The 20,488-nt window shown below is 37.5% G+C and overlaps 2 protein-coding genes across 6 annotated transcripts; one reads left to right on the forward strand and one right to left on the reverse strand.

Annotated features, from left to right (window-relative positions):
- Nucleotides 1–1,659: 1,659 nt before the first annotated feature.
- Nucleotides 1,660–3,361, forward strand: LOC105233388 (uncharacterized). 2 transcript variants are annotated; one of them, XM_049461235.1, is made up of 5 exons: nt 1,662–1,919; nt 2,025–2,254; nt 2,640–2,816; nt 2,888–3,024; nt 3,095–3,361. In XM_049461235.1, exons 1-5 carry the CDS (start codon nt 1,713–1,715, stop codon nt 3,181–3,183), a joined length of 840 nt encoding a protein of 279 aa, XP_049317192.1. In that variant the 5' UTR covers nt 1,662–1,712; the 3' UTR covers nt 3,184–3,361. The 2 variants fall into 2 exon arrangements, with proteins under 2 accessions (XP_011213769.2, XP_049317192.1); XM_011215467.4 differs by having other exon boundaries at nt 1,660–1,919; nt 2,888–3,361.
- Nucleotides 3,180–18,957, reverse strand: LOC105233389 (ethanolaminephosphotransferase 1). Of its 4 annotated transcripts, XM_049461210.1 has the most exons (10): nt 18,659–18,957; nt 15,539–15,798; nt 9,709–9,777; nt 9,074–9,257; nt 8,185–8,441; nt 7,572–7,729; nt 7,275–7,455; nt 6,333–6,542; nt 6,143–6,184; nt 3,180–3,515 (listed from the first exon to the last, which is right to left on the reverse strand). In XM_049461210.1, exons 2-10 carry the CDS (start codon nt 15,593–15,595, stop codon nt 3,438–3,440), a joined length of 1,236 nt encoding a protein of 411 aa, XP_049317167.1. In that variant the 5' UTR covers nt 15,596–15,798; nt 18,659–18,957; the 3' UTR covers nt 3,180–3,437. The 4 variants fall into 4 exon arrangements, with proteins under 4 accessions (XP_049317167.1, XP_049317164.1, XP_049317158.1 ...); XM_049461207.1 differs by lacking the exon at nt 3,180–3,515 and having other exon boundaries at nt 4,820–6,184; nt 15,539–15,792; nt 18,659–18,956; XM_049461201.1 differs by lacking the exon at nt 3,180–3,515 and having other exon boundaries at nt 4,820–6,184; nt 18,659–18,956.
- Between the last annotated feature and the right edge of the window lie 1,531 nt (nt 18,958–20,488).

Raw genomic sequence — 20,488 nt, forward strand, 5'->3', positions numbered from 1 at the left:
TTTTTAAATTGAGTAGTCGAAAAAGTCTTTTCGTATTTTGTCAATAGATGTAATACACATACTATTATACAAAATATTCCCATAAATTAAAATATTTATTGCGAATAAAGTCTTTATGCTCAACGTCACCTCGTTTATCAAGTATCATGAGCGTGTGTACTCGTGTCTAAACTCCACGGAGTATTCACCCTTTTCACTAACTGTGTTACGAATAAAGGAAAATTGCAGAAATTGATAACGCTATGCGAAGTCGAAGGTTTGAAAGCGCTCTCCTAATCGAACAATTATAAGCGCGACACGCTGGATGCTTTCATCAAACGGCACGAGCGCAATAAACTGCTCCAACGAGTGCTGAACGACGAGCAAAGGCGCCGTAGTGACCCGCATACGATTGTAGTATGTTCTGAGGCGGAGAATCAGATGGTTTCAACTGACTGACACATTAATTCTTCTTTGATTGCGTAGAATTGCTTCCAGGACTTTGCCAATATACTGCCAGTAAAGGATGCGCAATCGTTGTGCACTTAAATAGCTGCATGGGTGAAGAATCTTTAAAATCGCCGCCATTCCGCATGACGAATGCCTGCTGACACCGTACGCAGTTTGTTAAACAAGCTGCAGCCGAAGGGCAAACGATTCAACAACTAGAAGTTGCAGCGGAAAAAGGCTTTGAATGTAAAAGTGAAGTCAAATACTTGAAGCTTCGAAAGCATGTGTGTTTCAAGGATGTGTATTTTCTTATTAACATTTCCCTATTGTTTCCACTCGTACGCAAAGCTGTCCTGCCGGCTTCAACATGCGCGCCCTAACATTGCCGAAGCGAAGATAATCAACTAGTTTTGTGGCATGCCAATAATGCAGAAAGTTTGGAAATCATATTTTGTTATTAAAAAACAACAACATACAAGAATATGTAACAGTATTGGTTAACGTGCGAAAGATTTGGCTAAATTTGTAGCTCGGTGCACTAGGTTAGTTTAGGGCTTTATTCCTAATTGAGCTTTGAAATTTTACTAATAAAACTATGAGCAAATACCTAAGTGACTTTCTCGGAATGTTGCATGTGAAGCAAGCTTACAGGCGTTTCGGCTTCGCCTTGTTGCTATATCTTAAGATGATGCTCAAAGTCTATGGAATGCCTGCAACGATCAGCGAACGTAATGAGGCATTGAAGAGGATGCATACGAAATTATGCGCTTAACTGACAGACGTTTCATTTTTTGTTTTCTTTTTGTTGTTTCTTTGTTACCAACTAACATACTTGTAATCTCACATTGTATTTTAACCATAGAATGTGGTGGCAGAGATAAAGAAAGAGAGAGCTCTCTTTTTTGCCTTTACTCGATCAATGAAGATGAAGAGTACACCATAGTTATTGAGAGAAATTACAAATTTGCCTCTTTTATATGGAGCCAAGAAATTACATGGCACTCTCCAATGCACTGATGGATTGTAGGCAAGAACTAGTAAACGAGGAGATTGCTTAAGTGAGAGCGCATTTTCTATTACAACTTTTATTCGCTCAATGATAACCTTCTGATTATTACATATGGCCTTGTAATTGAAACCCGGAATAAACGCTCACGAGCAGCTCGTTGTTATTATGAGCATATAGAGCTACTATTTGCTTATCCAGGTACAACATTCAGTATTCAGTTGCATTTGGAATAAACTAGAGTACAGTAAGTGTTCTACAGCGCACAGCCGCCGCAATGACAAATCTATTAATAACTTTGAACAATATCGACGATTTAAGATCGATGCGTGAGCTGTATAAAGCATGTGGCATAACTCAATTGATTGGTTATCAGACGCTAGGCAACTATATCAGCTGGTTCGAAAGAGACCCACAACAAAAGCATATCAAGATTTACACATTGCCAGATGTTTGGAGAAAGAGCGGACTCTATTTGATAGTGGTGAGTGCGTGAGAGATTGCAAGCACAGAAATAGTAAAACCAAAAAAGCACAAAACTTAATAAAAACAAAAAAATGGTTACGAAAAAATATTCATATTTGCGCAGGATCGCTATCAGTTGATGGTAAATGCCTTAGATACTGCCGAAGCTGCAACTGAATTGAGAACCGCCTTGCTACAGCTTGACTGGAGTCGCGGTTATAAAATGACTGGCGTGCCGGACATACATCACGACACTATTTTCAAGGTATTGACGGACTTGAATTTACTCATCGACATAGTGCGGCTACAAATAATGATTATGCCCAGAGCAGAGGCTTTGGAATTAGAAGTGAGGTAAGAGAGAAATAAAATACAGTTTATTTGACAGTGCTTAGACGAATATTTGGTGAATGAGGGTTTGTTTCGATGTCGTAGACCCAGCGATCTTAGCAACAATTTCCATATATAGTACTTCACAATCTTATCCTTTTATTTCCTTAAACTTTATTTCCTTATCTTGTATTTTCTTATCTTTCATTGCCTTATATTTTATTACCTTTACTTTTATTTTCTACTTTTATTTACTGCATTTTCTTATCCTCTTTTTTCCTTAAACTTCATTTCCTTATCTTTTATTTCCCTAACTTTCATTATCATCTTCATTTCCTTTTACTTCATTTCCGTACTCTTCACTTCGGTCGCTTACTCATACCTTTGAAAACATTTCCAACATTTCCAGCATCTCAACGGAGTATGAATTCCGCCCGCTAATACCAGACGAAGCTGTTATTGTGGATAATATTTGGTATTCACGTGCCAAGGGCAGTTTGGCGTTCATCAAGCGGCTCATTAAGTACAACTACAATATTGGTATTTATTTGAAATCAACTGGTGAACTGATAGGCTGGTGCATAAGGCAAGCTTAACCACAGCTCAGCTAAATATCCCAATGCATTTTCTTATAACACTTTTCTATTGTCCGAACAGATGCAATCTGGGTCTGCTCGGCATGCTACACGTCCGGGATGCTCATCGAGGGCGTGGTCTGGCCGGCGCAATGGTGCACTTTTTGTCACGGCAGTTTGCTCAATCCGGCGACGACGCCACCACTATGATAAACTATGGTAATTCGGCTTCCATTGCGCTATTCACGAAACTGAATTTCAAAAAAGTCGGCACCACTTACATTTTTAGAACAAAACGCAGCGAAGACAGCGAGATTTGGACCGACGAGCTGGAGGCAACGGAACAATAAAACAATTAAAAAACAAACACCGAATTAGATAAAATTTATTTGTATTTATTTAACATTTACGAGTTGTCACTTACAAACTACCGTTTTTACAACAAATAATTGTACATAAATATGTAAGTTTGCATACATTGTTTATATGGCACTTAAATTCCTTATTTGGTTAAGATAGTAACGGCATTAGAATTCTGCCTTGAAGCTAAATTAAATATCGTTTTTGGCATTATCTCTTTGGTTTTGGTTAGGGCATCGGTGGCGGCACTTGTCTTCCTTGCAGAAGTAATCTCAAACCGGCGTTGAGTTGCGTCGAAGTTCATGGTCGTGTGAGATTGCCGCACGCGCCGCTTCCATTTGCTTTGTAATCTACAAAAGTTTTAAGGCGAATTTAAAAGCAAAATGTGTAAGAGGAGAGAATTTATAGGTGTGTAGAGGTACTCCCATTTGGTCCGCATGCAAATATGTACATTTAGTAGGCGTTATAGTAAGGAAATATAGCATGCAAGAGATTAGAGAGAGCAGCAACACATTTAATCTAAGGACATAGAACGAATATGCAGACTTTATTTTAATTAACTAATTAATATATTCTTGATACTCAAGCTAATATTAATGAAGCATAATTTTTAGTATTTTTAATACCATTCTTTACAGTACTTGAAGACTCTATATTGCATGCAACTTTAGTAGCTTTAAGCAACAATCAAGGCTCATTTTGTTTAACAGCTCTTTTAGAGTCGTACAATAAGTTATTGTTATTACATAAGAATAATTCAATTAAAATATAAATAAATGTTTAATATTAATTTACATAAATCAACACAAGCAACAAACACACTGCACATATAATATATCCAGTTAATGCATTAAGCGAGCACTTCAATGGGAATCTAACAGGGAGTTTATTATTTATGAGCATAATTAAATTTCCATTTCGGCGTTACGGAAGCATAAAGCAATTAGTGTTTGCAGCAATTATAGCGCCGCATATTTTATGAAATGCAAAAAACAATAAAAAATAGCGACAGCACATAGATACAGATGTACATATATGAGAGATATATGGAGAAAGGACGAAAAAATAAAAATTCTGGATAAAAAAAGGAAGGATTCACGGTATAGCACTGGTCATATTTTAGGAAAGATAACTGATACGTTCAGCAAAGAGTAATGGTAGAAATCGATACGAAATATTAGATTGTCGAAAAAGTCTTTTCGTATTTTGTCAACGGATGTCGTTCAGTCGTATATCTCCAGTGCTACCAAAAAAAAATATGTTGAAGTTTGAGTAGAAATACGAAAATACTATTTCGACTACCATTATTCGTTACAGTGGCTACACCTGCTTTTCCAAAAAACACTTTTGCGTCACAGCTGCTTGTTTTTGAAGCGCGACAAGTCTGTACTTATGTCCAAAATAACCCATGCAATGAAAAACTTTGCTTTTTTCTAAAAGTAGGTACTTTCGTATATTTATTATTTGACTTCAGTATTTGTTAGATATGTTCAGAGTTGCATTTGTGTAGATATGTATTTCTATAATGACTAGCAAAATATGAAGTCTATATAATAAGGATCACTTTTTTGTTGAAAAAGTTAAATAGAAGAGACACTTCATTTATTTAATTAATTTTTTTTTCCAATTTTAGTAGAAAAGTCATTAATGTATGTATGTATGCCTAGGCATTCCAATATATTTTTACCAACTTGATTTATTTTCAGATTTATCTTAACTACACCTTCATTATGCTAGCTTATGTTCTAGTTAATAATCGTTGTTGTTTTATTGTTAGTACAGCCAAGTATTAATTACACTGTAAATTCTCCGGTATAATATTCGTTAGTGCCTATGAGACTTACCAAAACTAGAATTAACCAGGTTTCACTTATAAAATAGTATATTTACAAACTATGTGGTTAACAAGTATGTATGATTCTGCTTACTTTACTAACCTCATGATGATTCTCTATACACGTTTTATTTCTAAATTCCCGATACTTTCTTGACAGGGTATATATGTATATATATACAAATACATACCGTCACCTAAAATACAAAGCAGCGCATCATCAAAAAAATCTAAATTATTTTTTTATTGCTGTCGATTCACTACATCGCGTAACAAATATGTAGCACACAATTTTCAGCCTTCGTTGTCAGATATAACCAATATATAAGCAATATATAACCAATATATAACAAAAATATAACCAAAATATAACCAATGTTTAACCATTTTATAACCGAAACTTCAATTTTTTTTTAATATGAGTAGTTTCTATTACATCGCTTTTCCTACATCTGTAAACTTATGAAAAGTGATGTTACGTTATTTTGCATTTAAGGTGACGATATATTTAATTATATTTGATTTGGGTAATATTCGACCCAGAATTTTCTTGAATGTCGAAAAGTTTAAACAAATCTTATAATATCTTAATATAATACATACTTTATAACGCTCTCAAAAACGGCAACAATAACGAGCTGAGCCACGATCAATAGTATACATACATAGTAGTTCTACTCGTACACAAACACCTTGATTCGGCAATTAACTTTCGGTTATCCTAATCATATTGAACTTCGGCATTTAATCGCTTTCTTGCATATATATTCACTCGTACATATTTTCTTTATATACCTATATATACAATATACAGAACTCGAGATTTAGCCTGAACACCACTCAAATGTCCCTCAACTTTTGTGCTTAGTAATAAATGGAGATCTTAAATGGTATAATATATGACAAGTGGTATAAATTCGTGACGTTAAAGTAAATTGTATCATTTTATATAATATGATATGATGTTAATTACTCAAGTTATGACAGTTTGCTTTGAATTGGCCCATTTTTGTTATTAACTGAACGTTTACTCAATAATGACTCGGTTAATTGTGTTGATTTATGAGAGTTGTTTACCGCTGGTAAGTTCTTTGGTAGGTTATTTGTTACTGTTTTGTGTTGCATATAGGGAGTGTCTCTTACTTTGAAGCAACGAATGTTGAAGTGGTCGCACATCTCGCAAACCTGAAAAAAATTTAAATGCAGGCGATTATAATCTAAGCAGCATGAGAATTTCTTTATTAGTAACAAATTCAAATTAATTAAAAAATTTTATGCTAAAACAGTTTTTAAGTAATTTTTCTTCACCTTTAAGTCATATATGTATACTTACCACCCCCTTTCCGTAGTGCAGATGTGCTATGGTCACGAAAATCGTTAAGGCTTGCAGGATCCAGCATTCCATGTCGGCGCTAATTTCGCTGCCCAGCAGCTGCTCATACCAGGGGAAACAGGAGGCCGCGACGGTGGCCAAGAGTGGCCACAGCAGCAGATTGAAGCCGTCACAGCGCACATCGGACATTTGCGCCACTATCAAGCGACACTGTTTATGGAAAACGAAGCAAATAATAATAAAAATATTAGAACACACATAACTCTTGGCAGTTAGACTGCTGAAAGTGTTACAAGTGGCTGATATTTGAAAATGAATAGAGCGCAATATATTGTCTCGCCAACAACACGGCAGCGAAGTCATTACACTCGTGAGTGGCACTCAGCTGAAGCGATAAGCAATATTGCTAGCTTAAAGCGAAAAATATGATCGTCATATTAGTTGCACTTCGAGAGAGACACAATACGAAATTGGTGGGGTTAGGCTTGGAACCCTATAAGTATGCAATGATTTGGCGTCGAAACGTTTTGTATGAAACTACATCAGACTCATAGTAAGGAACAAAATAGCAAAATATCAAAAGAGCAAAATATTAAAAAAAATCATTTTGAAGTGATGAGTTTTACTTTTGTTTACACATTGATATAGAATATAGGAAGAAATAGCTGCAAAACTGTATAGTAAATATTAGCGTATGCTTAGTATTTTTCAGGTTCAAACCAAGAGCCTACTAGCAACTGTCTGCAAGTTATTTGCGACTTGTGTTGCATTTCATTCCGACTCAATTTTTCTCATGTCCCGATTTGCTTTATCACTTACAAGTACTTGCCTTTACACTTCACTAGCTTTAAGCCACAATCAAATGTGGGAGGCGGCATTATTTGGCAGCTAGCAAAGTGTGCATTCATGCACATAACCGCAACCGAGTACACATGCACTTACCGCTATATTGGAAAATAACGTGCCGAAGAGTATGAAGATGATGCGCGGCGACAGATCGATGATGCTGTTGCGCGAGTAGAAGCACCAGAACGTTGTGATTGCGAAGAGCCACAAAAAGGGGAAGAGTGGGCGCGCCGCCTCCAAGAATGGACGCATTTTCCCGGTTTTATTTTTGTACGATCTGTAAATGAAAACAACATATGAATGTGGGCAACTTGAGATATTTTATTAGTGTACAAAGATGCGGAAAATACCGCGTATCATGTTTTGATACATGTTTGAGAGACAAGTACTTACAAATAAATATTTTTGATAATGATTGGATGACTGCTCACCATGGCCGAACCAATCAGCACAATCTCGAATAAGTTGGCCATGCTGAGGCCCAAGAACGGGCGCGCATGCCAAATTTCCGGGCCGACAAGTGTGGTAAAGAATAGCATTAAGCTGACGCCCTGTCAAGTTAATTTATAAAAAATATAGTCATTTTATTAACTGTAAATAATTTTGCGAACTTTTAGCTGGTACTTTTTGTAGTGGTAAAAGCCTTTGCCATGAGCAAAGTATATGAAAACAGAAGAAGTTGTACACAAAGTGTCGCCTTGGCAACGGGTAAACAGCAAATTTTACACTTTTTGTAACATTTACTGCACTTACAAACAGTTCATTATATGTGCCTGCTTCTGTCCTGCTTCCACATAACCACAGACCGACCACACAACTTTTAAGTCCCAAGCCATATTCCACTTGTAAAAGTCCGGTGGGGACTACTTTTATGGAATATGGCTTTACTTTAAATTAAATGTAAAAACTCTTCTTCCTCGCATTTTATTAAGCGCTCATTGCAGTCAGCGCTACGCTGACGCTTCACCATTCAAATTCAGTAGTTTTTCTTGTTCGGTAAGCTTACCCACATCGTGCAGTCGTAGCCCCATGGCAGGAACATCACGCCAGTGTTGTACTTTTCTACGTGTGTCAAATAAAAATTAAGAAAAACATTCCATATAACGAAGAACATATGAATCGGCGGCAAATCGTTGGTGCCAAACAACGAAAACATATAAATTGGTATCAGCACAGCGGAGTAGGAGTCCAGGCCGTGGTCGAAGAGCTCGCCCAGCGGACCGCTGGTGCCAGTGCGCCGTGCCTGCTTGCCATCCATGCCATCTGCGGGGAAAGTAGAGACGCGGAATAGAGATAAAATGCATATTAAACGTATACAAGGTGGTCGGCGCTAAAAAGTATGCAACAAAATTTTGTACAAACGGGATAGCACTCAATTTGAAACTTTGCGCCATTGCCAAATTACCGGGCACGTTTAAGTGAGTCATATGCAAACAACAGGAGTTACAGTGGTGAGCAAATTAGTGCATATAACTGGTAATTTTCGGTAATATATTGGTTAGTCGAAAAAGTCTTTTCGTATTTCTTATTAAATTTCAACTTATTTTTTTATATTTATAATGAACAATAATAAACTAAAAAGTAACATTTTGGTAGACCACTTTTTGCCACTTTTCCGCTAGAGGCATTATACGATCAGTTTAAATCGAAATTTCCAGAACGAAAGCGAGCGAAGCATTGTTGTGCTACACGAACTGATACTGCATCGTCTCCGTAAACTTCACAAATTTCATTGATGGAGATATACATATGTACGACTGCAACGACATCTATTGACAAGATACGAAAAGACTTTTTCAACTACCCAATATTACCAAAAAGCATAAAATTTGGCAATCGCGCGCAAGTATGCATTCTCTAGCACACCGACCAACCAACAGTGCTGCGATACTCACCTAAATTGTAGTAAAGTAAAATATTAATGGCCGCCACTGACCAGACCCAGCGCGGCACCGTGTGCACTTCGTGGTTGGCGCCCTGAAAGTCCCAATCGTAATATGCAATTAAAATGAAATTGACCACGGTCAACAGGAAGCCGGTGAATGTGATGAGGTTCGGTGCTAGCCATTTCGGCAGGAACTGCAATAAAACATTTCGCCATTTACATACAAACATACATACACGATTATGTTAGAGTTATGTTATGTGCCGGTGTGCTAATGTGTGTGGCAGCGCTTGCATTTTGTTAAAACAGAACTCAGAAACAGTAAAAATCCATGTTTGCTTATGCAGCCGGACACCAAACCTCCAACTGTGGCCAAAGCAGCCCGAAAAGTGGATTTCAGTTTGGGAATTGACGCAGTGGTGTGTTTTTAGTTTTAGACGCTGTGGCCGGTAAAAATAAGGGATTTCAAATAGCGCAAATAGCAGCGACTACTGCGCACACAAACACACACACACACAGACAACACAGCTTATTAAACTTTCACATGCTCTAGCAATGCATGCAAACACTATACAAACTCTTGAACACAAAGATTGGATAGTGGCGATCAAAGGTTCACTCCTGTGTACGCCGTGTGAAACTCACCTGAACACACCAATTCCAGAACGGATGCATGATATAGACGCTGATGTAGCCGGTGTCGATGCTGCTGTACTGAAAGTACACAAAAACAAAAACACATAAAGATACATGAAACAGCGGCTAAGGGGTGGGGGAAGTCATTAAAATGGCTGAAATAATTATAAATCGAAATGGTAAAGGAAAGATGTAGTTGTAGTTGTATTTTCATGAATAGTGCCAGCTGAAACCGCGAGTTTCAATTAATTTTTAAATAAATCCCTGCCGTACTTTGTGCGTGCTACATTATTGACTAGTGGCAGTAATTGAATTTTTTGTTAGTACACAAGTACGAGCGTTTGTGAGAGCGCACTTCAGGCGCGATTGATGGAAAGTCGATGCGAGCGAGTGAAGCTACACGTTCTCGTTTCTTTGAACTCTGTCGGCAGCACAACAGATCTATCCAGCTATAAGTTGGCAATGACTGAAGATGGAAGCAAAAAGGTGAAAAAAGGTGGATTAATAACTGCAGTCTGAGTGTTTCGTTTGAAAAATCTTTTATGATGCGTTCAAAGAAGTTTTTTTGGTAGCGAAATCGAAGCCACCTTACGAAGTGTTTGCCCGCAAAACAAAAACGATAATTTTGGAAAAATTGCGATTTATTTATCAATATAGTCTTCTTTTTAGTAGACAGTGATACTTCAATTTATTTAACAAGTTTTCTGAAGGTCTGCAAAGTGGGCTTTTGTAAAGGTGACTGACTTTTTCAGGTTTTGAAGGCAAAGATGGGAAAAGTTCGTAACTAGTTTGACTATTTTGGCCATTGCGACGACAAAATTTTGAACCAGTTCTTTGGCGTGTCGGAAGAGCACTTTTTGACACCCAATAAATCTGAGCCGTTTTTTCTGTATCTCGACGTCGATTCGGCCCAATAATTCGGTTCAGTGATGAATTCATATCCAAGATTAGAATGTGAGTGTACTCTGCTCTAACCATTTGAATGGAGATCCCGCAGTCCGCTCGATATTGCGGGATCAGCATTGCATATAAGATTCATTCGACAGTTGTGTGTGAAAGACTTAAGTTCATTTTATACAAACTGATTGGACTTTAGGCCTGGATTTTAGACCTGACAAATCCACCATAGACCCGATTCTCAAAATACGTGAAGTTCTGGGGAAGACTGTTGATTAACAGCTCGACATTCATCAACTTTTTGTCAATTTTAAAAGCGCCTTCGGCAACGCTTATAAGAGCTGCTTATTCGACGCCATGCCTAAATTTAAAATCCCTGCAAAACTCATACCGTTATGCAGAATGAAGTTGAGCACCACCATCAGGTACGCAGATGATACTGGCTTCGTTTTCCTTAACAATAGAGCCCTCAGCCCATCTTTTTCCAGCCTTGAAAAAGAAGCTCCTCTTTTGCCTGGTCTTGTGGTAAACGAGGGCAGAACACAATACCTGGAGGCCACCCACAAAGATTCTTCCCATCTTCGAAACTACGTCACTGTAGTCAGCATGAGTTAAGGACTTAGTATATCTCGAAACCAGTGCAAATTCCACCAATAATCTAAGATTGGAGATAAAGCGAAGAAAAATTTTTACCAATATGTGCTTCTTTGGAATCGATAGGCAATTGAGAAGCAGATTCCTTTCGACGACCAAAAATTACGCTCAATAGGTCTCTCATTATTTTCGTCCTGTTATACGGCGCTGAAACATGGACGATGACGAACCGAGATGAGACCGCACTCGAGAGAACTGTTATTCGCAAGATCTTTGGAGCCGTCCGCGAGAGCGATAAGTATCGAAGAAGCACGAACCCAAATGAGAAAGCAGTCGAAAAAACTGTTATTTATAAGATCTTTAGAGCCGTCCGCGTGAATGATGAGTATCGTAGATGATGGAGCCATGAACTCTCTGAGCTATACGGCAACATGGATATAGTTAAGCGCAAAAAAATACAACAAAATCCATGATTAGGTCATGTCGTTCGCATGGAAGACGAAGTTCGAGCAAAAAGCTGATTTGACTTGAGACCCACGTGTGGATAACGTAGGCAAGGGCGGCCACGCATCTAATGGAAGCACCAAGTGCATAGCGATCTGCCTGCACTGGACATTTTGTTTTCTTGGTCCAGACTAAAGATGGAAGTAAAAAGACTGACCCACGTTAGTAGTGCCAAAAAGTAAGAAGAAGAGCTCGGTGATCGTTTTGCACTTCTCCAGATAGTTTATCTAGATCACATCTTGAAAGTCTCAGAAAACTATGAACATTAATTTTTTACACATGGGCGACCCAGAACTACGAATCCGTTCCGACTGAAATTTTCGCAGTAGCTGTCCAGGGGAATGTACTACACTATAATATATATATTTTTGTGACTGTGGTTTCAACTACTTATGAAACCACCCACGAATGTTCGAAATAATGTTTAACTTTTTTAACTGCAGATCATTTATCTAATCATTGGGTCATCATTGGGTATTGAAGAACTACCAGAAACTTGTTACATATTTCGAAGTACTAACTCTAATATTGTCTATAAAATTGGCAATTTTAAGCATCTGAGTCAGTTGCTTATTGAATGAGCGCAGCTGCCATTAAAGCTTATAGCGAACACAGCTTTTCAATTCAATCTAATTGCTTTTGCTATTCCTAATAAATTGTATTAGAATTCAGCTTGGCATATACTGCTACATAAAAGATTATAATCATTGCTGTAATAAAATTTTAATTCATTAAATATGTTAATTAGTCAATAAGTTCATATATACGTGCACATATGTACATATTTGTATTAAGGACATTTGCCAAACGAGAGGGGCAACCATGAGTAGAAAAAATGTATTTGAGGTGATTAAATCATTCTGCAGCATGCACTTTATCAAATAGGGCACACAGTGTTGCAAATACACAAACCAAATAGTTGAAGCAGTAGCAAGAATCAACAGACGGTGTTGTAAAAACAAACTCAACAGAAAAAGTTATTGATTTTAACTGCACCAAATGTAGAAAAAATATATTTTCCCTTTTTATCAAAAATAAATATTTCTTTAGTTGTTACAATGTTTTTACAGTTGTTGGAATTGTATAGCGAACGAGTTGTTGTGTATTTATCAGCACGCAACATATAAAAAAGTTTGAGTGGGTGAGGCAAATGACTCTCACTAATAAACGCCCACTTTACGCCGCTTAAAATCGATTATTTTACAATTCAATATTTGTGCTGGCCAATTGTACTTGGACATTTCAAACTGGCAGTCACTCAAGGAAATGTTGAAACAAATGAAATGTGCGCATATTCACACACAGGATAACGGAATTTCGTATTTTAGATTATAGAGTATACTCATGCAACCCTTTCGCTTTGTAAAAAATAATAAAAAGTTATAACTAGGCTTAAGAGTTTTTAGAATCTGAAAGTACGCCCAGACCCACCATATAGAAAGCGTTTTCGAGCCATGGAAAATGTCTTTAACAACAGCAAAACAACAGTCTGGTATTTTAAATTTCCTAAGTACTAACAACATTAACTTTTTAAAAACCTTAAATTAAAATTTCGAAGAAGAAATTTCTATAAAAAACTCCTCACACTCGCTGGCAAACGTGAGTGTCTGCCATGCGGCTCAAAAGTTCTTCTTCGGCAGTGTAGCATGTGACACCCATTGTACACTATATACATATGTACATATGCCACACACATGCAATAAGTGTTCAACTTATGCTTGTGTGTGGTCAATGACTTTTGCCAGCGAACGGATGAGCAAATTGTAGATAAGCGCTCTGAAGCGTGTACAAGCGTCCGTCAAACAGCAGCGTTATCACTTTGACTATTCATTCGTCCATTTGTTGACATGCTGTAAATTCTATTTTCGTCACTCACATACATATTTATATTCATTGTAAAGCCAATACAACAAAGGCTGAGTGCGATTAAGCCAGCCGCGAGAAAAATGTAATCAACTAATACACACATATGTGTTTATAAGTATGGTAAATAGCGTTATGAGGAAGTCTACATACATTACAACGCAGCTAACGATTTTTACAAGCACTTTAAAGCGCTATTTATAAGCGCGCTAATCCACTCATCCATCAGCCTTTGACGTTTTGATGCGACTAATTTGCTTGTTGTACTGCCATTCATGCAAGTTCACCATGCATCAATTTAAATTTAATTGTCAATTGTTGTAAACATGGACTGCGCTGCAGAAATATATGTACGTGTATTGTAGGTGCATAAATATTTTCTCCTGTGCACCTAACCATTGCACTTGCTCGTGTTTACAGACAAAATTTTCTGACTGCCGACGTAAATAACAAGCTTTATTTATTTATTACAATTACAAATATTTACTTTACATGCAGTGGTCAAGTATAGCTTGTAGTATATATGTATGTAGTTTGCCAAGTTTACTATTTCAAAGCCTTGAAAGACAACAGTGTGCACTTAACAGCGCTGCCAAGTGAAAACACGCCGTATGAGTAATTTCGAACTAAAATCTTCGTTGATAATTTCTTAAACCTCAAATTGAACTGAATACGCAACAAATACAAGCTGATTTCCCAAAATTTGTGTTTCATTTGAAATGTAAAAATAAACTGCTACTCTGCCACGAAAGACCTTTGTTCGTAACTCAAAATTCTGTTTCAATAATATCAGTCAAGCCTTAAACATTGGCCGGAAAATTAGTCAGAAGCTTGCTCGTGTTAAAGCATACATTTTCTAAAATGCAAAATATTATTTTTTATTCAATTTATGTTTCTATTTACATATAGCAGCAGACGTTCATTAAAAAAAAAACTAATTTCAATCAAAGAATCAAAGTATATTGACAATACGAAACTCAGTGGCGTGATTGCGAATTAAATAGAACATTGATAATTGATTCTTTGCTGCGTTGGTGTGTCTTTATTTATGTCTGTAAATTTTATATATTTCTTTTGGTTGTTGTTTTTGTTTATAAAAAAAATAGAAATTATGAGTGCGTAAGCAGCTGCAAGCCTTTGACAATAAATTGCAATGGCGCATTCATCAATTTATATATATAGTAGGTTATATGTATGCATATATAAGCTAATAATACCAACAAAACTTAGATTTGTGAGAATTGTTCATATATATTATTGCCTAACCCATATCTTAAGAATAAATATGGTATGATAGTCGAAAAAGTCTTTTCGTATTTCTAATCAAACTATATGTACCATTTTGGTCAACCACTTTTTGCCATTTTTCCGCTTGAGACATTATTCCATCAGTATAAAACTTTTCTGGTTTCTCGGCGAAAAACTGCGACCAGTAATTTTCACAGATTTCTCTTGACGTCAACTTTACTCCATTAAGGGAGTTCTGCATTGACCGAAACAAATGGTAGTCCGATGGTGCAAGGTCAGGGCTATATGGTAGATGCATCAAAGCTTCACAGCCAAGCTTAAAGTCTCACCTTTCCAACACTATGGTATGATACAATGTGATTGGTAGCACTGGAAATATATGCCTGCAACGACAACTATTGACAAAATACGAAAAAACTTTTTCGACCAACCAATATATTGGTTATCAGAAACTCATATTAAAACAAAATTTAAGTTTGGGTTATAAAATAGTTATGGATTGGTTATTATAGCTGACAGTGATTTTCGATTTTTTTCACAATACTTTTTCCTGCATTTTAGCTGACGATATATGACAATGTTCAATAAAATCAGTGCCTTCAATGAAAATTATAATTCCAAGTAATTGAATCTGTTATCAAATAACTTAATTTCCAAATAAGTATTCATAAAATTATTTGATTTGCTATTAAAATAATGGCACTTATGTAACGTCAATATTGCTTGAACTTACCTTATATCGATCGAAGCCCTTTAAATGGGACTCTGTTAAATATTTAATGCCAAACATGGTTGTTGCTTTTTGTGCCGGCGTCCAATGTAACGTTATCAAGTTATTTGATGCAATGTAGAGCACTGCTTTAGAATTTAAAAGTTGTTGCTTTCTATTATTCTATTATATATATGGTATTACAGTCACTTAGTGTTATTTTTATACTACTAGACCTTTAGCGGCTCAAATCCGCTTGACATCTTCACTTTAACACGCTGTAACTTAAAATAAAAACAAAAACAAAAATATTCAAAGGTTAAAATTTCAAACGAAGCATTTAATATTTTTTCATTATTTTAACTATTTTTTCTTGTATTATGCTGTTTAATATTATTGAGCAATGAATTTCGCACGAGCGCTGGGAATTCGCGCCTGGAATTACAGCAACACTGCGGAATTTTCACTTTAAACTTAAAAGCCAGGTTTTTCACTTCACATATGTTGCACGAACCCTTCATGCAGAACTATTTGCACACACACAAACACACAAATATGCACACGAGCAGACTTTTTATTGCTTCGGCAACAACTTTTTTAGTTTTCGCACTTACGGCCTTACTTTTTGTCATTGGCGCCGTTTTTTACTGCTGGCGCAGTGCTGTGTGTGCCGTTAATGCCGCTGCATTTATTGCCACTTTCAAGCTCAAACAAAAAATATTCAATTTCATGGCCTGCGCCAACCGGAGAAATGGTTAGCGCGTGCAACAACTTTGTGCCAGCAACAGCCTCCCGCTGGCGACGCAGAGCGAAGTGAAATTCATTGAACGTAGGCATGTGACGTGATAAGACCGCTCGAGCGTGCTGATCATTATACGCATATACGCACACATGCACATCGGTCGAGGAAGCGTTGAAAGAAACCGGAATCATCCATCTCTTGCGTAAGTGATTCTTTACGTTTCTATGATTTTATTTAATTGCCAATTGTTATTTTCCACGCGAGAATATAAAAGCAATGAAGCGCCCAACTCGCACCCTACAATGTGGACCGGCTTCAACTACACTACACGTATGTATGTATGTTTGTGTAGGTATGCATGTGTTGCATGACATTGAAGCTCAGGCGGTAGATAAGGTAAACTTCCGCCTTGTCAACAATGCATGTGTGTGTGTGTCTGTGTACAAAAATACTCATATATGCCCCACAGGAAAATCAACTAGTTAAAACTCACAACCAGTAAGAAGCACTAACCGAACCAGTTAGCCGACGGCTGATGTGCTTATCGTATTAGATCTCATTTGTAGAGTTTTACTTTGAATTATGCCATATCATTCCAGTCTATCAACCTAACTTCCTAAAAAATACGATAGTGCTCAATGAAATGGCACGTGAGAGTGAACAGCTGTTTGGCGATAATGCCACTTCGCGAAGTTTGCAATAAATGCCATAAGTTTGCGATATTAAGTGAGTACCCCTAAAAAGTTAATTTAAAATTTTTTTTTTAATTTTATATTTGTAGGTCTTTCAGACTCATTAAACTAGTAACTGGTACTTTTCCTGCCTACCATGACATTTCACTGCTGGGCAAGTACACCTGCTAGGCAGTTGAGACGGTCGACATTCAAACAGACACTAAACTACTGTGGCATATTGCTAAGATTTGTAAAGCTTTTGCTACTGTTTCCTTCAAGCTCTGCAGTATTTTTATTATCTTTTATCTGTTTTAGCCGCGGTAACCAAAACAGCTATATATAAACCCGCATAGATACGCCTTTGCAGTGGGTTATAAACTAGGGTCTTTATCGCACACTTGGGTTTGGGGTTACGTGTACTTTGTGCTACTTACGAGTAACGGTGTACTTGTGTATGTTATGCCGGCATTATGGGGTATAATTATCGAAAAACCGCTAGTGTATGACTGTAGTTAACTTTGGAATGGCGTACGAGTGCTTTATGACGCTAGCATGCCACTATGATTTGCGACTAACTAAGCACCCGTGAACCCGTACATATGTATATCTGTTTCTTACTTTCGTTTAAATATGTGCGGTTTTAATTGGAGTCTTACATTAATGCTGAGCGTTCGGTGAAGTTGATATATTTAGCATTAATACTTGAAGATTATGTTTGTCTTTGATACTTTCTTGGAGTGTGTTTGACGGCAAAAATACGTGCGCTTTTGACGTCATGAGCGTAGAGAAAGTTTGACAGTTCATTTCGTTTATGATGAATCGCTATTCCTCGTGGTTGAATTTATAAAACTGGTTTTGAACTAACAATGGTCACGACGAGCTCCGTCGAGTTTATAAGAAGGTTACCATCTACTTATGGTCCACTTATATATAGTCAAGCGACTCTTTCACGGCAATTCCACATACGCAAAAATCTACGTTTGAGCTTCTGGCGCAAAAAAACCTTCCTATAAACCCCATAAGCTCTAGCAAAGTAACAGCAGTGCTTATACACATGTCATTTCTGGAAGCCACAGTTTATTTGGTTTCTTCCACACATTTGCGAGCCTCGATTTCCAAGTGCAGTCAGCAACAAATGCAAGTGGGTCGAACTTTTTGTCTGCCACCACTGTGCTTCTGCTAATTCACTTGAGAGAAGCAGCAAAAGCGCTGTCACCAACAAGAATCGAGAACAATAGCAACACCAACAAGAGTAGCAGCTGAGCAGTGCACATGGTGCATTCAAGAGCAGCTATCAATTTATGCGGATAATTATGTTGGCTTTATTTATTGCTGCAAAACATGGCAGACGAGTGTGTTCGAATGTGTCTACGTGCTTATAAATATGTAATATTTATATTTATAACTCTGCATGAAGGTCATATGCAAACAACCCCACAAACTACTGTTGTCAGTCAAGCAACAACGAACGAGCTTGTGAAGCAAATGATGCCGATTTGCAAGCGCAAACTTATTTTTTTAAAAGCTTTCGTTTAACTGTATTTCACAAAAATTACGAAAATTTGCTTTTCACTTTTGTTTTCAAGCACAACTTCACTACAACAATGCGCTAATTTGGTTTAATTGACAAAGCGCCTGGGAAATTGTTCATATTCTACACGACGACGCTCTCATTTGAGTTCGTATGTCTGTGCCAGAGACACATTCCGCTCTGAAAGTTTAGTTTACCGGTGTATTGCCTGCTTCCTTTTCGGCTTGTACCGGCAAATGTCTGACAAAGAATAAGGCGACCGGTTCTACAATAACAAAAAAAGTTACGAATATAACACACAATAGAACGGCGCGCGATGCAAAGAAGAAGAAAGTCTAAGCACGAGGTATCAGGTAGGAAAGGACAACAGTCATTCCATACGACGCGGATACAGTCACACGCACGCACTGACTACTGGCACGGAAAGCAGACGTCTGTCGACTACTGGAGATCGACATTAACGGCTCGCGGCTTTGTTCAAGACTGACTGGCAATCGCCAGAAGAGCACAAAAGCAATGGCAAAATGAGAAACAAACGCAGAAGCCGCAATAAATGAGCTACGACACTGGGACGCGATTATTCCTTCACACGCTTGTACACATGTTGGCATATATGTGTATGTGTGTATGTATGAACATAAGGTTATGCTTGTATGAATATACGAACTTCCGACTGACTGCCTCGAAGTGAAAACCCCAATCGTACTCAGTCCATGCGGCCTCCAATCGCTGCTTTGCCTTTGACGTCGCCAACAATAACAATAGCTTCTTGCGCGCGGGCAGTCATCTGCCTTTGCTGTAATTTCGCATTCAATCTTTTCTTGTGTGGGTGTGTATGTGTGTTGTCAAATGTGTAGTACGCTGATCTGCTGCTTCTTAAACACATACTTTTATCAGCAAGCGTTTGCTTCCACTCACATTATTATTGCCTATTATTGCTGCTATTATTGCTATTAATTTAAGTGCTGACATATCGACACACACACATACATAAATATTCTGAGCACACCGGTTGCAGTCACGCTATAATTTGCTTCACTGCCAGCGCTGCGTCCCTCTCTTGACCGCTGTCGCTTTTGAAAAAAATATTTTTTTCATTTTTGCTCGAACAAATTTACTTTTCATCGCATGATTTGCTGTGTTCCAGGGTTGTTGCTACTACTTAGGGGCGGCATTTTACTCTGCTTCGGTATGTGAGCAGTAACTGAACATAACAACCATACATGTAAGTATGTATAGAATACCCATTTATAGTACGCGAGTCTTATCAATGAAATTGTTCCTCTGCCTGTATTTAGCACATATAAACAATACAGTTAGACCTACATATATGTATGTAAATTTATACCAGGTTCAGATGCAGCACCTTTAATTGCGCCACCTCGAGTTGAGGCAGCGACGAAGAGAGCGGCTCCACCGCCAACACTTTTAGGTTCTCGCTCATCTCAGTTCTCGGATGCAAAAAAGCTTTGACTGTTTTCGTGCCTGTCACAAATGAACGATGCCCATACAATTTTGATAAACTGTTTTATAAAATGGCATATCAGCAAGTTGACCGAACCGAGTTGCTCTCTCTGAACGCGTTCAGCACCATCAAAGAGGCAATTGCTGATAATGAACAACAAGAGTTTCGTGCCTGTCACAATCATATGATAATTTATATTTGTATTTACTTTGATGTAAACTGTTGCCTCTCAGAGGTTATCAGACTAGGGATGTTGCAAAAACAAAAAACAAAAAAAAAAAGAAAAACGAAAAATAATTACGCGCTTACAAGAAAAAGCTATAATTTACATATATTGCTCCCTATGTGCGTAAATATATATATGTATGTAAATTTATTGATGCTCTAATTTTAGCTAGCATCAATTTTTGTACCCAATGTCTAATTCGCTCGGGAAATTTCAGCATGGTTTACTCTCGATAAAAATTGGTGAGTACTCCACGGTCTGCTCCCGACGGTATTTGAGGAGCATTATGAACTACACCAACTATGGCCCTATACATACATATATAGCACCGATTGA

Source organism: Bactrocera dorsalis, chromosome 1, assembly GCF_023373825.1.
Source record: "Bactrocera dorsalis isolate Fly_Bdor chromosome 1, ASM2337382v1, whole genome shotgun sequence".
Classification (NCBI taxonomy): Eukaryota; Metazoa; Arthropoda; class Insecta; order Diptera; family Tephritidae; genus Bactrocera; species Bactrocera dorsalis.